At 37.6% G+C, this 14,755-nt stretch overlaps 2 protein-coding genes across 2 annotated transcripts; one reads left to right on the forward strand and one right to left on the reverse strand.

The window, feature by feature from the left end:
• Positions 1-1,224: 1,224 nt before the first annotated feature.
• On the reverse strand, positions 1,225-9,059 carry rpap3 (RNA polymerase II associated protein 3). The gene is made up of 16 exons (XM_042511465.1): positions 8,624-9,059; positions 7,443-7,601; positions 6,485-6,594; positions 6,267-6,413; positions 6,072-6,193; positions 5,750-5,820; positions 5,532-5,666; positions 4,781-4,908; positions 4,570-4,691; positions 4,086-4,156; positions 3,763-3,855; positions 3,109-3,308; positions 2,801-2,972; positions 2,274-2,371; positions 2,095-2,195; positions 1,225-1,997 (listed from the first exon to the last, which is right to left on the reverse strand). The coding sequence occupies exons 1-16, from the start codon at positions 8,774-8,776 to the stop codon at positions 1,912-1,914; spliced, it is 1,968 nt and encodes a 655-aa protein (XP_042367399.1). The 5' UTR covers positions 8,777-9,059; the 3' UTR covers positions 1,225-1,911.
• A 1,031-nt stretch (positions 9,060-10,090) lies between these two features.
• On the forward strand, positions 10,091-13,226 carry atp23 (ATP23 metallopeptidase and ATP synthase assembly factor homolog). The gene is made up of 6 exons (XM_042511464.1): positions 10,091-10,371; positions 10,595-10,640; positions 11,482-11,563; positions 11,650-11,787; positions 12,355-12,438; positions 12,529-13,226. Exons 1-6 carry the CDS (start codon positions 10,224-10,226, stop codon positions 12,730-12,732), a joined length of 702 nt encoding a protein of 233 aa, XP_042367398.1. The 5' UTR covers positions 10,091-10,223; the 3' UTR covers positions 12,733-13,226.
• The last annotated feature ends 1,529 nt before the right edge of the window (positions 13,227-14,755 follow it).

The raw sequence follows: 14,755 nt of genomic DNA on the forward strand, positions 1-14,755 counted from the left end.
TTTTAAATTTTTTTATGTTGAAAATACAAATAAAACTCCTGGTAGCCTACTAGGATAATAAAATCTTTTTTTTTCAGTCAGCTATATACATTTTTGCATTAATTGAATTGATTGAAGTGAGAAACTTTATAAAACTTTCTACTGTTAGATAAATCAGATGTTGACAAAGTTTTCCATTAAGGACATAATTTACAGTTGAACAAAAGGGCAATAAATAGCAATATATTGCAATGTGTGTTATCACATAACTCAGAATATTACAAAACAATAAAAATCTTAACATTGTATTGTGACTTAAGTATTGTGATAATATCCCACCCCTAGCAGCTACGTTCAATATTTATGTAGTCTATAGTATCTTTTAAACTGCCTACTACAGGTAGGTGTATTATGGCTTTATGCTGGCTGGCTCTTCTGATCAAGGCCCCAATTGCAAAATATGGGGGCAGACTTAGCTAGCTGTTAAGCAAGACAGCACTGAAACAGTGTCTTTGTAAACGGCGTCTATTGGGAAGTGAAAGCTGTAGTCAGCACAGCATCACGGTGATTCAGTGTAGTAAAAAAGATCAGTAAATGAAAAACTACATTTTGAGCAAACATTTAGTAAACTAAATTTTGTCTTTGAATGGCGGTGTAATTGTTACCGTTACCTGACTCTAATTTATGTGCTTTTCACTGCAGATCCTCAGTGGTGCGGCTGTTGAGACACTCGAAGAACTGCACTCATTCTTCAACTACACCCTCCTGATCTGCTCAAGCTCTGCACACAGTGGAGCACAAAGTTTAAGTTTGATAATCTTCTTATTAATGACACTTAATGTATGTGTATGACTGTATTTGCTCAAGGATTGCGTGCTCTGAATGTGATAGACTGGCGACATGAAAGGGGTGTTTCCCTGACTTTAGCATAATGCATGCTGGGACAGGTTCCAACCTCTTTGTGACCCTGAACAAGATTAGACAGGTAGAGAGAAAAGATAGACGTATTGTGTGCTTGAGTGATGAGTTTTGGGGTTTTAATTGCACAAGGCTAATCTCATTCTCTTTCATGATATATTCCAACTTGTCTTGCCAAACAATGTGCACTATTATTCTTTATTAAACAAGGAACTACTGCAAATTTGATAACCTGATGCTAATCCATCACCTCTGTGACACATCTGAGATTGCTATACGGACTCTCTTTGATCTTCTGTAGTGACTGATTCAACAACAGCCCACAAACAAATTAAAAAATACACCTTTATTTGTTGTGTTTCTGAAACATCTGTATTGGCAGAATACTTGGGACTCCTCTCTCACATTGTCAAACTGAGCAAGTTTAGCCAATAAAATGTTTTTTTCTTTTTTCAGGCAGAATTTGGGGAACATTCAAACAGGGCTGAGTACTCACAGAGACTAATCCATACATGTGCTGCATTCAAAAACGTCTGAAAAATCTGAAAACTTCTTACAAAAATTCCTTGTTGAACATCCCTGCTGTTTAGGGTATAATCCTCTATAAGATGTTTTTTTATCTTTGCATGCTCATACATTTGTGCAGTAAATGGTTGAACTCATACATTCATGCAGCAAAGTTGCAGATTTTCTGAAGCATCATAAATGCTGCTGCAAAGGAGTCTACAAAGGAAGTCTCTATTTTATCAGCTTTAAAGGGACAGTAAACTGTCACTTAATACTTAAACACAACATGTTCTCCATTACCATCTGCAATATGTGAATTTCCAGTTTTAATTAAACGCGGTGTTATGAATAGAATCTATTCAGGGCTGTAAACACAGCAGTCTAATTTAATAAAAATGAACTGAATGAACATTTATTTAGTATTAGAATATAACTATGGGGTCTTGTTGGCTCTGAAAATAATGTAGCACTTTGTGTTGAGCTTAAACTTCTAATGAACTCGCAGCGTCACACACCGTATTTCTTCTGTAAGGCCGCGACAGATGATCCCTCCAGCTCAGCTCGGCGAAGGAAGTCAAACAGTTCTTTAAGCACTGGGATAAAGAAAAAAGACACAGAAATTATCAATAAGATGGGATGTGCGGGTGAAAAGTATGAGTCATCTTCAGCAGCACATCAAAGAGACTCAACCTGTCTTCTCCGGGGACGACAGGAACATAACGGCCATGTCAAAGCGCCTCACACTCGCCAGACTCCTGAGGATTTCCAGCGTGATGGTCGGTGCTTCATTCCTAAACAAGACCGGTGTTATTGTACAGAAGTAACAGTACAGGATTAATTACTTTCCATGAGCATCTTTTAAAACTTACTTGATATAGAAAGCGTGCAGCGTCCTCAGGATCTGATTGAGAATGTCAGGTTCCAGGGAGTTGTGGAAAATGTTTGCATACACCTCAGGCTTGATTTGCTGCAAGATGAGAAGAAAAATGAGGCTGAGAGCCTTACTTAAAACGAAACAATGCAGAGCGACGTTGACATTTAGACTGTTTTCAAGCACCAAGTCTTATGTGTTTGTCAAATTCAGTGTCGTTGATTTATAAAGAGATTTTGTCTGTGAAAATCAGACTAGGTTGACAAAGCGATGAGATAATTGCATCATGGAAATCAAAAAAGGGTTAGCGTCTGCAGAATACCACTTGAGAAGAATAAATAAAAGATCTAAAACACAAAAAATAAACTCCACTGCACTCAGAGCTGTTAGACATGAAATATAATCTGCACGTGAGTGCTGACGCTGTGCTGACAGCGTATAATGATTCTGTCTGAGCACAAAAATATGATCTTGTCACCAGTAAGTGACCAGTCAGATTTTTTTTTTCCAAACACACAACCTTACCTTCAGATATCTGTAAATCACTTCAGGCTGGTTTCCGATCTTTCGGAAGTCGGCCTCTAGCTGGAAGCTGTTGTTGGGTGGAGGAGGCAGGTCTGCTTCTGTCGGAGAGGGGACTGCTGAGGGTTCAGGAACAGTCCTGATGTTCTTCTGCTCGGGTTGTTTGGTTTGACTGCTAAAAAAAAGAAACAGAACATTTGTTTACTGGGAATAATCAATACCATATCCAAAAAAATAATGCAAAATTTATTGAGTGCTTCACAGACTTTGTTCAAATCACACAAAAACAACATGAATATAAAAGTACTAACTGCTCAGGTGAATGTGAGGAGATTTCTGCTATCTCCTCAATCTTGATCATTTTGGCGCTGGGTGAAGTCGACAGTGGAGAGGATCCACGCTCCGCCTCATTCATCACCTCCTGGATGAAGGATTTGGACCCACCAGACTCCACCTCGGACACTGTCACCTTTCCACTTACTTCCTCAATATCAATCCTCCTCAGAGGTTTCTGCAGAGCAGCACAATCAGTCGCATATCGAAATCTTCAGATCAGTGATTACACAAAATAAAAATGACTGACTACAGATGTTAAGGTGAGACATTACATGGTGAAAGCAAGTATTTCATGCACTGGTCAATTTTGAGAAGTTTCATTGTGATATCTGTCTGGATTGCAGCGTCACCATATACTTTGATGTCTGTGTTGCCACCTGCTGGACAAATAATGTTACAGCATGCTGTGAAGAGTCCACTGTAAAAGCACGTCGGCTTATATGATGCGTTAATCAATTAAAGGATCCTTTCAGAAATTAAAATATATTGTCCTGCTTATACAGTAAACCTTTTTCCTGGAATTGAGTCACATAACTTCAGTGTTTTAGCATCAGAGTGAACTTCTTTCCTGCCTTCTGTGAAGCAAAAACATCTATTTAGTCTGCACTGAGGAAAAACTTGCAACTCACAGTTGACCGCAGATGTATTGGTTTGTCTATCGGCTGAACTGTCCTCCGCTGTGTGCTGTCTGGTGTTTGGAGAAGGCCGCTGGAGGCCACATCCTGTCAAAAAAAAAGGATGACATTATAAAAAGAGAGAAATGATGTCTGTAGAAGATCAGACCTAATAAAGTCTGACGTGTCAATTAGTCTTTAAATTAGATTGGAATTTCAGCATTTATGTTGTCGCTGATTCTGAAACACAGTAGATGATTCATTTCTAAGTCAACATGACAACTTCATTATTTACGAATTAAGATAAATGAAACTGAAAACTGGATTTTGAAACCTACTATCTGGAGTTTCTGGAGCTCGTTCAAGGCCTGCTTGTTCCCTGGCTCCAGTTTCAACACCTCCTGAAAATCTGTCTCACACACACACACACACACACACACACACACACACAGTGTTTTAATGGGCTAAACACTCAATAATAGAGCACAAAAATCCTCTTTCAGAATTTTTCAGCACAATTTTCTGTCAATTTCATTTTGTGACAATTGTTGTTGAGTGTTTTCATGCTAAGTTAAAGCTGATAAAGAAATAAAAAAAAGGCCTTAAACCTAAATTGTAAACTTGCTTAAAATAGAATAAAAGCAGTTTTGTCACATAAATAAATTTGAAAATTAAAGCATATATAAACACAGATTATTTAAAAGAATATAGCTAAATACAGTATTGCAAAGCTTTCAGGTCATCCAGGTGTTAAAAAAACAAAAGGATAAATTGTAGTTGCGGCTGTTTGCCTTTGGAGGAAAGTGTTGTTCGATTCGGCACCTTGTTTGGCCTCCTCCAGTTTCCCTAAAGCCACTCTGGCGGTGGCACGACGGGCAAAAGCCTTGGAGTAAGTTCTGTCCAGAGAGATGGCTTTGGTGCAGTCCTCCTCTGCCTCCTGATATCTGCAGCAAACAGCAAAAAAAAAACATTTTAACGGACGCCTTTTCACTCTGACAAAAAAAAAAACTGGAGAAATAAAAGCTGTGCTGACTTTTCCAGCTTGAGGTAGGCCATCGCTCTGTTGGCGGGCAGCAGGACGTTCATGCTGTCTGCCTCCATGCCTCTGCTGTAGCACTCGACAGCCGCTTCATACTTTCCCTCTTTGAAATAAGCGTTCCCCTGAAACACACAATCAGAGCACTTAGGGAAACTATTTTTAAATAAACACAGCTTCATTTATTTTCAAACCTGTTACCATCAGGATCTAAAAATGTTCTTTTAAAGCAGACATTGCAGAAACGTCATCTTTGATGAGTAAATCTGGCAGGGTCTCATTTTTGTGACAATATAAATTGAGACCATCGCTCTTTTAGCCTGTTCTTAAACACCTTGTAGGCCACTGTACACTGTCCCTACAAAATAAATAAATAATTTTATTTATTTATTTATTTATTTTTACTAAAAATCATAATACACAACAAAAAAAATAATAAAAAGCTTCCCCTAAACAAAAATAAAGTAAAATACAAGTAAAATTACATAGCTAATATATATTTTAAAAATAGATAAAAACATTGAAAACAATAAAATACAATTAAATTTACATCAAGACTAAAAAAGACAAATATTAAATGGTCAAATTTAATTAAAAAAAAGTCTCCCTTACCAGAACAAATAAAGCTAAAAAAAAAACAGTGGCAAAAAAACCCAATAAAATTATTCCTCATATGGACATTTGGGCACATTTTTAATTTACCAGCCTATAATGTGTGAATGATTGAGGATGCTGCAGCAAAGCTTACTCTGTCTTTTTGTACAGCCGCCTCCTGTCGTCTCTGCTGTTCCTCCATCAGTTTCTGCTGCTCAGAGTCCGCTGCGGGAGCCTCCTGTGGCTGTGCGGCTTCACTCGGGACGGCCGGCGCCTGCTGTCTGAGAGTCTGAAACCATCCAGAGAAAGAGATGAAATAAAGAGAAGAGGAAAAAATGAAGCTAAACTCCAAAATGATCACATCACACTCACCTCTCCGATTTTCTTCACTTCATTCTGTGCTTCCACATTCCCGGGGTCGAGCTTGAGAACCATCTCGTAATCTATTCAGGAACAGATTCATGTTGTTATCTCAGTGAATTGTTGCTATTATTATTATCATCATTATTATTGTTATTATTATGTATTTATTTATATATCTACTATTATTATTATTATTAATTATTTTTTTATTCATTTTTTAAATTTTATTATTTATTTAGTTTTCCCCCTTACTGAGATTTATCAACAGAAAGTTGTTATCTCAATGCACTCAAATAAAAAAGAAGATTTGATCCTGTGAACAGTTTGTCACCTTCTAACGCAGATTCATATTTCTTCAGTGCAAACCGTGCTGCTCCTCTTCGTGCGTACGCTTTGAAGTAGTTGCTGTCCAGAGCGATCGCCAAGTTGCAGTCGGACTCTGCCACAGCAAACCTGCACAGAACAAAGTCTCAGTGATTTACAGCGAAATCTTTGGTGCAATACGGCAGCCTTGTGATCTGTTTACTTTTTGAGTCTGAAGAAGGAGGTGGCTCTGTTTGTAGGGAGCACAGGGTTGTAAGGATCGGCACCCATCCCTCTGGTGTAACACTCAATGGCGTCGTCGTACTTCCCTTCTTTGAAAAAAGCATTACCCTGAAAATGAAAATATAATCTGCTTAACGAAAGAATAAATTCTTCTTCTCTTTAGTTATGTCACTGCAGTACTTCTCACAAAGTATCTACTTTTCTTTCTCAGCCAGCGCTCTCTCCTGATCCGCTGCAGCTTCCTCAGAGTCCGACTCGTTCGACTCTGCGGGACTCTCCTCCTTGTCCATCTCTGCCAGAGCCTTGTCCTGAAACCACAGACGCGTAAATCTCTGAGTCAACTGCTCCAAGACTTAACTGATCATGTCCAATCATCATGTTTTTAAAGAATTGATTCACTGGAGGAATATTCAAAAAGAGATTAAAAAGGTATTGACTTCATCAAAAAACAACTCTTTAAGCCTCCTGGCTAAAGCTGCAAACCCCCAGCATTAATCAATGCAGAGGCAGGGTAAAATGAAAAAAATACAAAAAGATGACAGTTTAATAACGAAAATGAGTGCTTCTACATGGACATGAATAACCCGTTTATGATCGTTTTTTGTAGTGTCCCGTTTATGTGTTTAAGCATGTAAACACCATTTTATGCTTATGAGAAACTTAATGTGCGAGGTGGAGGACTCTAAAAGAAACTGGGATACATACGCAAAATGTGAATAACCCGATTTCTCTGTGCTCATGTAAACACAATATCCCAATTATGGTCATAAACAGTATAAGCCTCAAAATGGTTATTCATATCCATGTAATCGCACTCAGTGGCCCCTCGTCACCTCTTTGTCGTTATTGTGATTATTATCATTTTAAGCTTCATTTTATCACTTTTTTCAATGGTATTGTTTTTACTGTTTTGTATATATATATATATATATATATATGTGTGTATTTTTCTTGTGTTTTTTTTTTATTGAATTATAAATTGTGTAAAGTTTGGGTTGTGTGCTCATCTTGTAGGTGTATTTTGGAAATTAATATCCCCACCAAAGGTGTATTAAATATTGTTGAATATGGACATGATAAATAAAAGATTTAAAGTATGGATGAGTATGAATATGACTGTAAACATCTCCTCCAGAAAAAAGAAAGAATTAACTACCACGTCAAACTTGTCCCACGATCTGTAGTCGTATGCTTTTATCCTCGAAGCTTCCTTGGACTCCTCTGTCTTTGCGTCTCCGTTGCCCTCCTTCTTCTTCTTCTTCCTTTCCCTCATCTTTGTTTTGTAGTCTTTGTTGCGCACTGGTGGGAGCTTCTTCTGAAACACAGACACAACACGCTGCTCACACCTGAAGATCATCCACAGGTGCAGTGGTGTAATGTAATGGAGTAATAATACCTTGTAACAATATTTGAGTATTTTGGGAGTATCTGTACTTGGGTTTTTATATTTCTGTCAACTTTTACATTTACTCCACCACATTTCCTCAGAGCGTTTTCATTACTTAATTACTACAAAAAATCGTAACATAAAATTGTAAGGTTTGGCATATCAGTGGTCCTACCTTGCAAGTTAGATCATAAATTAATCACATAAGAGTTATAGCAAAGTGTCATTCAAGTGTAACGTATTCTGTATTTTTAAGACTTTATTAATCCCGCATTTGGGATATTCACATATTACAACAACTCAAGAACTAGAAGTAGAAGAGAGAAAAAGGGTGCTGATAAAGATACAAATATTACAAAAATACAAATCAGATAAAATTAGAAATATAAAATCTATAAACATCTTTCACTTATACATTTACTGTATCCCCATGACTGACAGTTGAATAGGACAGCTTAAAACACACAGTGTATTTACTGTACGTATATAGAAATATAGCCTACAGACATTATTGCACAGGTGGTGTAGAAGACGAAACAAACATAAAAATTCATCTATAACTAAATACAGGAATAAAGAATTCAATATAAATACAGGAATAAAGAATTCAATATAGATACTAAAACAATGAATGTATAGCTAAATACAGGAATAAATAAGTAAAAAGGTAAATATAAAAATAATGTGTACCCAAATACAGGAATAGATAAGTAAATTCTTAATTTCTTTTAACACTAACATGTACTTGTACTCTTACTTCCAATACTTAAGTACATTTAATATAAAGAAAAAACTTCTGATACTTAAGTGAAGTAAATATCAGACACTTTCGCTCAGGTAACAATCTAATAGGTGATTTTAACTTCTACCAAAGTCATTTTCTGGTCAGACATCTGTACTTTTACTCAAGTATGTCTTTCAGGTACATCATGTGTGCAGCGGGGACAAACCTGGTCCTCCTGGTGTCCTCCTGTCCTCAGCTCCTCGTCCTTCTTCTTGATGTCCGTCTCCCAGCTCTCCAGCTCCCTCATGAAGCCGTGCAGATCCTCCGCGTTTTGCCGCATCTGAAGCTGTAACTCAAAGGCTTTGTTTCCCCCGGACATGTTACTGCCTGTGAAAGACACATTTGTTTTGGAGAAATTCTTGTTGTTGCAGTTGTGGTCTTGAAGTTTCAGCCGAGAGGAAGAATCACGCCGTCATGCGTTTGAGGCTAACAGCTAGCTAGCAAAAAAAAACACTTCGAGCGGATAAAGTAAATATATGTGACTCTGTAACTACATGAACCTTGTAAAGTACCTGACAACACTTCCTCCTCCGGCTGATAATTACAGTTATAACGTAGCAGCAGTTATTTTGGCTAATTACGACAACTCAGTGTGTCGGTATTGATAGCTTTCTGTTTACGTTGGGAGCCATGACAGCAGAGTACCAGCAGCCTTTGCGCTGCTGAGCGTGCGCAGGGCGTAACCAAAGATCGTCTATTGTTTCTACAGAAAACTTACTGTAACTATAATTGGCTAGCCCATACAGAGAAAAAAAAAAAAAAAAAAAAAAAAACCCCAACTTTCAATAAATAAATAAATATTTAAATATGGAAATAAATAGATGGATGTAAAACTAAATAGGCAACATTTTTGTACTGCATTTTTTTTGGTATGATTCTTTACCTGTATGTTAATGTTAACCTCTGCATAGATTTCTTAATTTGTTCTTGTAATTGCTTATTATTTCAGCTTTTATTAGTATTTTCTTTATTTATTTCTGTATTTGTTTATTTTATTTCTATTATATTTATTGGTACTTAGTTCGTTTTTTCCTCTTTCAAAAGCCAAATTAATTTCTGTGTTTATTTATGTATACATTTATTTCATTTCATTTACTGATACTTGCCATTTTTTTGTCCTCCATTTGTCAAATCAAGTTCTATGTATTTATTCCTGTATTTATTTATGTCAATATTTATTGAATTGTATGTATTGGTTCTTATGTCATTTTTCATCTTCCATTGGCCAAATTTATATATTTCTTTCTGTACATGTTTAATGTATTATTGATTGTCATTTTCTTTCTTTATTTATTAATACTTTTGTAATTTTTTTTTTTTTTTTATCCCACACTAAACAAATTAAATAAACAAAATATCCACACAAAGATTTCCCCTGGGCCCATTTTCTTTGTAATGTTAAAAGCTAAACACTGTTCCTCCAGGTTTTGTGACATGCTTTTAGTTTTGGTCTACGCATTGGAGTGAACGACTTTCCTACATGTTCTCAATAGACGATCTCCTGATTATAGCAGTCTAACAAAGCTGCATTGAAAATAATATATATTTCTTACATTAAATTAACGTGAGTTACATTTCTTGACTTTTTTTGGTATATAAGAACGATATAAACAATATACAAATTTGCGAATAAATATTCATTTCATTACCTTTGACCTTTTGCGACCACGTGATCTACAAAACAGCGATGACCTCTCTTGCTAGCAGTTAGCTAAACCAGAGGAACCGATGCTCACATTTCCAAACCGCTGACAACATTACACACGATGGATCAGCCGAAACAAGAGGAGGATTATGGATACGGCTTATTCCCGAAGAGAAAAGCGGATAAACACGAGGGGAGCATGGTCGGACAGAGTCTGTTCACTTTCAACCACAAGTGTCGGGTCATGTTGCAGTTCGCGATGGATACTAGTGAGTGTTGCAGCTAATAAATAACCCCTGCAGAGAGGATGTCATGACAGCAATGATCAGAGGATATGTTTTATTGATTTAAAGCTCTCAATCAGATGTCTATGATAGTTTAAATACCAGTGCAATGGTAACGTTTTGACCTGACTGTCAGATTAGCAGCATGTAGCTTTAGCTAATGTAGTTAGTGGTTTGTGTCAGTGTGTCATGTCTCTGTGCTCCTCAGGTCCATATGCCAAACTCCTCCTCAGTGCCATGAAAAAATCAGGATGGTACGTGTCTTTTAATATAAAACATGAGTGTGTCTAGAGTTGTTGGCCTTCTTCTTTAACCTTAGCCTTTTGAAATCTGAGAAAATTTCTAGTTTTCTTCCAAGCTAAGCAGCTAAGTAAAAATGACCCAGAAATTAGTTAAAAAATTACTAAAAAAAAAAAGCCCACCGAAAATGTTATAATAAAATAAGACACAAATAAAACACAAATAATAACAATAATAATAATTATATATCTATCTATCTATATATCTATATCTATATATATATATAAACGTTTAAAATATAGAATTGTAATAAATTTAGTTTTCCTGATATTTTCCCCTTGTTATTTGCTAATTTACTAATGATTTTCACTTTTTATGTTCTTGTTATTATTATTATTATTTTTATTTTTGGCTAATTTTCTGGTCATTTTCTTGGCACTTTTTTTTTTTAACAATCTTTTTCCAATTCCGGGTCATTTAATCCTAAATTGCAGCAAAAGAAAACTGATGTTGATCCAGGGTTCAAAAGGTTAATATTTTTTCAACAAATCCTAGGACTGTTTTTTGTTTACACAGACATTATTAACAGATTCAGTCTTGCAAATACTGCTATTACTATTTAGTAATAATAAGCTGTAGAAGTGTTGGTATACCCAAATAATCAGTTTATGAAAGAAACAGAAATTATGACCTTAAAGGTCCCATATTGTGCTCACTTTCACCTTCCACTGACAGTTTTTGACACTTTTGCAACAATTTAACATTTGAATTTGAGCTGTTTATAGATGTGAAAAAACTTTAACTGTTGTTACACCAAAGAAAACAAACCAAAACAACGGTCTCCTCTCTTTGCAGCCAAGTGTTCAAAGACCGACATTTCTCCTGTGAGGATTGTGACGGGTCGGTCAGCGGAGGCTTTGACGCAGCTTCTTCTCAGGTAAGAGCGAGATCTTGGCTACAGTGAAGATAAAGTGGAAAAGAATTTGACTCCTAAACGTTGATGACATTTACATTTGCTTCCAGATCGTTTTGTGTCAGAACAACATCCGCCAGCAGTCCCATATGAACCGAGTGGTCACGCATGAGCTCATTCACGCCTTCGATCACTGTCGGGCCCACGTGGACTGGTTCAGCAACTTCAGACATCTGGCTTGTTCTGAGGTGAGCCCCGGCGTGTTCCACAGCCTCAGCCTCGCTCCCTGTCGCTGTGAGGTAAAGCCGGCAGCAGCTCGGCAGACGAACCTTTGGATGGCGGCTCAAATTCGTCCAGCGCAAACCTTAAGCACCACAGACTGATGGTGGCCAGCTGCAGCGCCGGGTGTGTAACGGCAGCAACAGAAAGTTTGCTGATTGAGCGAGCTGCGGTTTTCGCTGGCTGGATTTGGGATGCTGCGGCAGCTGAGTCAGGGTCCGTCTGTGGAGCTGCTGCACTTTCTCCTCCTGGCGTGGTGATCTGTAGCGGCGGGGAGAGAGCAACTCCTACTGTATGTTGGGAGACCTTCTGCACTTTAAGTGAAAATGCAATCTTTCTTAAATTCTATTTATTTTTTGTTTTGTTTTTATTTTAAAGTTTTATTTATCCTCCAGCTAAGCTATGTTTTGTGTCTTGTAAATGTTGGTCTAAGGGTGCGTATTGTGTGTTTTGCACAGTTTAAATATTGTTTTATGATTTGGTATGTTTTTCTATCTTCAAAACCCAATCAAAATATATTATTATTATGATTTCAGATTCGTGCAGCTAACCTCAGTGAAGACTGCTCCTTTAGCAACGAACTCTCCAGATTCAACTTCGGCCTGAAGGAGCATCATCAGGTCTGCTCTGAGATAAATCTCACTGTTACAGGCAGGATTCAGCTTTGTGTCGACAATCTAACGCTTACGTCGGGATTTTTCCTCCAACAGGAGTGCGTCAGAGGCCGCGCCCTTCGCTCCATCCTCGCTGTGAGGAAAATCAGCCGAGAGGAGGCGGAGAAAATAGTGGACGAGGTCTTTGACACGTGTTTCAACGACCACGCGCCGTTTGGACGGATCCCGCACAGCAAGAGCGATGCTAAATTTGCCTACAGAGATTATCAGAACAGAGATCGATATTACGCAAACGTTTAGTGTCATTGCATTGAACTCACAAGGGTGCTGCGACTAGCGGTGACAGTAGCTCGGCGGCGTCAGAGCCCTGGTCAGCGTTAAAAGGCCTCAACAGAATGACAGGGTGTCAAAAACAATCAAATCCCTTCAGAAGGGATTTTGGAAGAATAATTTGTCCTTGAAACAGGGAAGCAATGGAAGGAGCTGCAGTACATTTCATATTCTACCTTAATTTTTATACTAATTCTGTATAAAGGGATTGAGAGGAGCAAGTTTGCTGTGTAAGTAAATTATTAGATAAAGTCCCAGTGATTTATTTGTCATGGTTTTATTTGATCAACGGGTGCTTTTAAGGATTTTCTGCATTTATTTGCCATGATAGTCCTTTGTTGACAATGAGGATGTTTTTCTGTTCGTTCCTCTGTTTGTCGCCACATTGACCTCCACTCATTTCTTGTAAATAGAGCTGATTGTGCTTAAATTAAATCGACTTGTATTTGAATTAAAAGTTTGACCTTGGCTCAAAATGTTTGTGACTCGCCGAAGACGCGCAAGTGCGCGCCTCGCTGATTATAACACTTTTAATCCCGAGAGAGGATTCTTCAAAGTAACATGTGAGGCGAGTAATATGAGTAAAGTGAGAAAAGTTCTTCCACAACAACACCGTCAACTTTGTTCACATCTGCGCCGCGACTGTAAAATGTCACCGCTGACATCTTTATTGGACATTAGCATTTAAAGAATCTCGTATCCCTCCGCAGAGATTAATGAGGGAAAAAGTTATAAGGGAATTAGCCTCATAATCCCCCTCCCTTCCTCCTCCTCCACGTCTGCCTATCTCAAAGACAACACCCTCTGCATCATAATCAAAGTCACTCGGTGCGTCTGCTGTCGGGGTGTAATATGCCACTTATCTCAACACTCTGCGCTTAGAAAACACTACAAAAACGCAAGATGAGCGTGGGCTCGCGCAACAAGGCGAGTGGGTGGGATGACAAGGGAAGAAGATTAGGTTAATTTTAGAAGCTTAACAGAGAAAATGATGAAAACAGCTGCGAGGCAGTGGGATTAATGTGATACAAATGAGAAAACAAAAGCTGGGAATGATATTTGGATTTGCGCGCTGTCATACACACGAGTAGGCTAAATAAAGAAATCACTCCAAACAATAGAATTATTTCTGGAATTGTGTACGTATCAAATGCCAGCTAATTAACACATTTGATACAGTTAGACGTGCGGAACGAGGCTGCAAATATGTAAGTTGAGTAATTATTTCATGCTCTTGTAGTGAATTCAGGGCCAGGATTTAAGAAAGACCAAGGTCACGAATCCAAGTCCTCAAAAACAAACCTACAGTTAAGTCTCACAGAAAAATATTCACTCTAAAAGCACTGGATTCAGAGCTGTTAAACAAAAAAAGAATAATAACTCCCCTAAGATTGCTAATTAATAATATAATAATTTACTATTATTTTTGCTTAAAGGGACAGTTCACCGCAAAAATATAAAAATAAATATTTTTCCTCTTACCTGTAGTGCTATTTATTAATCTAGATTGTTTTGGTGTTGGAGATATCAGCTGGAGACATCTGCCTTTTCTGCAGTGTAACAAAGATAGATGGCAAAAATAAAGGTAAATAAAAATAATTTTAAAACCTCAACATCATTTCCCAGAAATCATGATCCAATTACTCAAGATAATCCACGGACTTTGATGTGAGCAGTTTTATGTAGGAACTATTTTCTTTCTACCAAACTACACCTGCCAACCGTATCACTCCACATCTTGAGCTGTCACGAGCACGAGCATCTCGTCCATGAGGAGATGTACGTTTCTGTCTGAATGGTGATACGGTTGGCAGGTGTAGTTTGGTAGAAAGAAAATAGTTCCTACATAAAACTGCTCACAGTGAGGTCTGTGGATTATTTTGAGTAATTCGATTATGATTTCTGGAAAGAGACAACACTGTTGATTTTTTCAGATGTATTTTTTGGTGCTTTGAGTAACACAGTCTAGTTCAATTATATTGGAGAGAAGGCA

Source organism: Plectropomus leopardus, chromosome 22 (assembly GCF_008729295.1).
Source record: "Plectropomus leopardus isolate mb chromosome 22, YSFRI_Pleo_2.0, whole genome shotgun sequence".
NCBI classification, from domain to species: Eukaryota; Metazoa; Chordata; class Actinopteri; order Perciformes; family Serranidae; genus Plectropomus; species Plectropomus leopardus.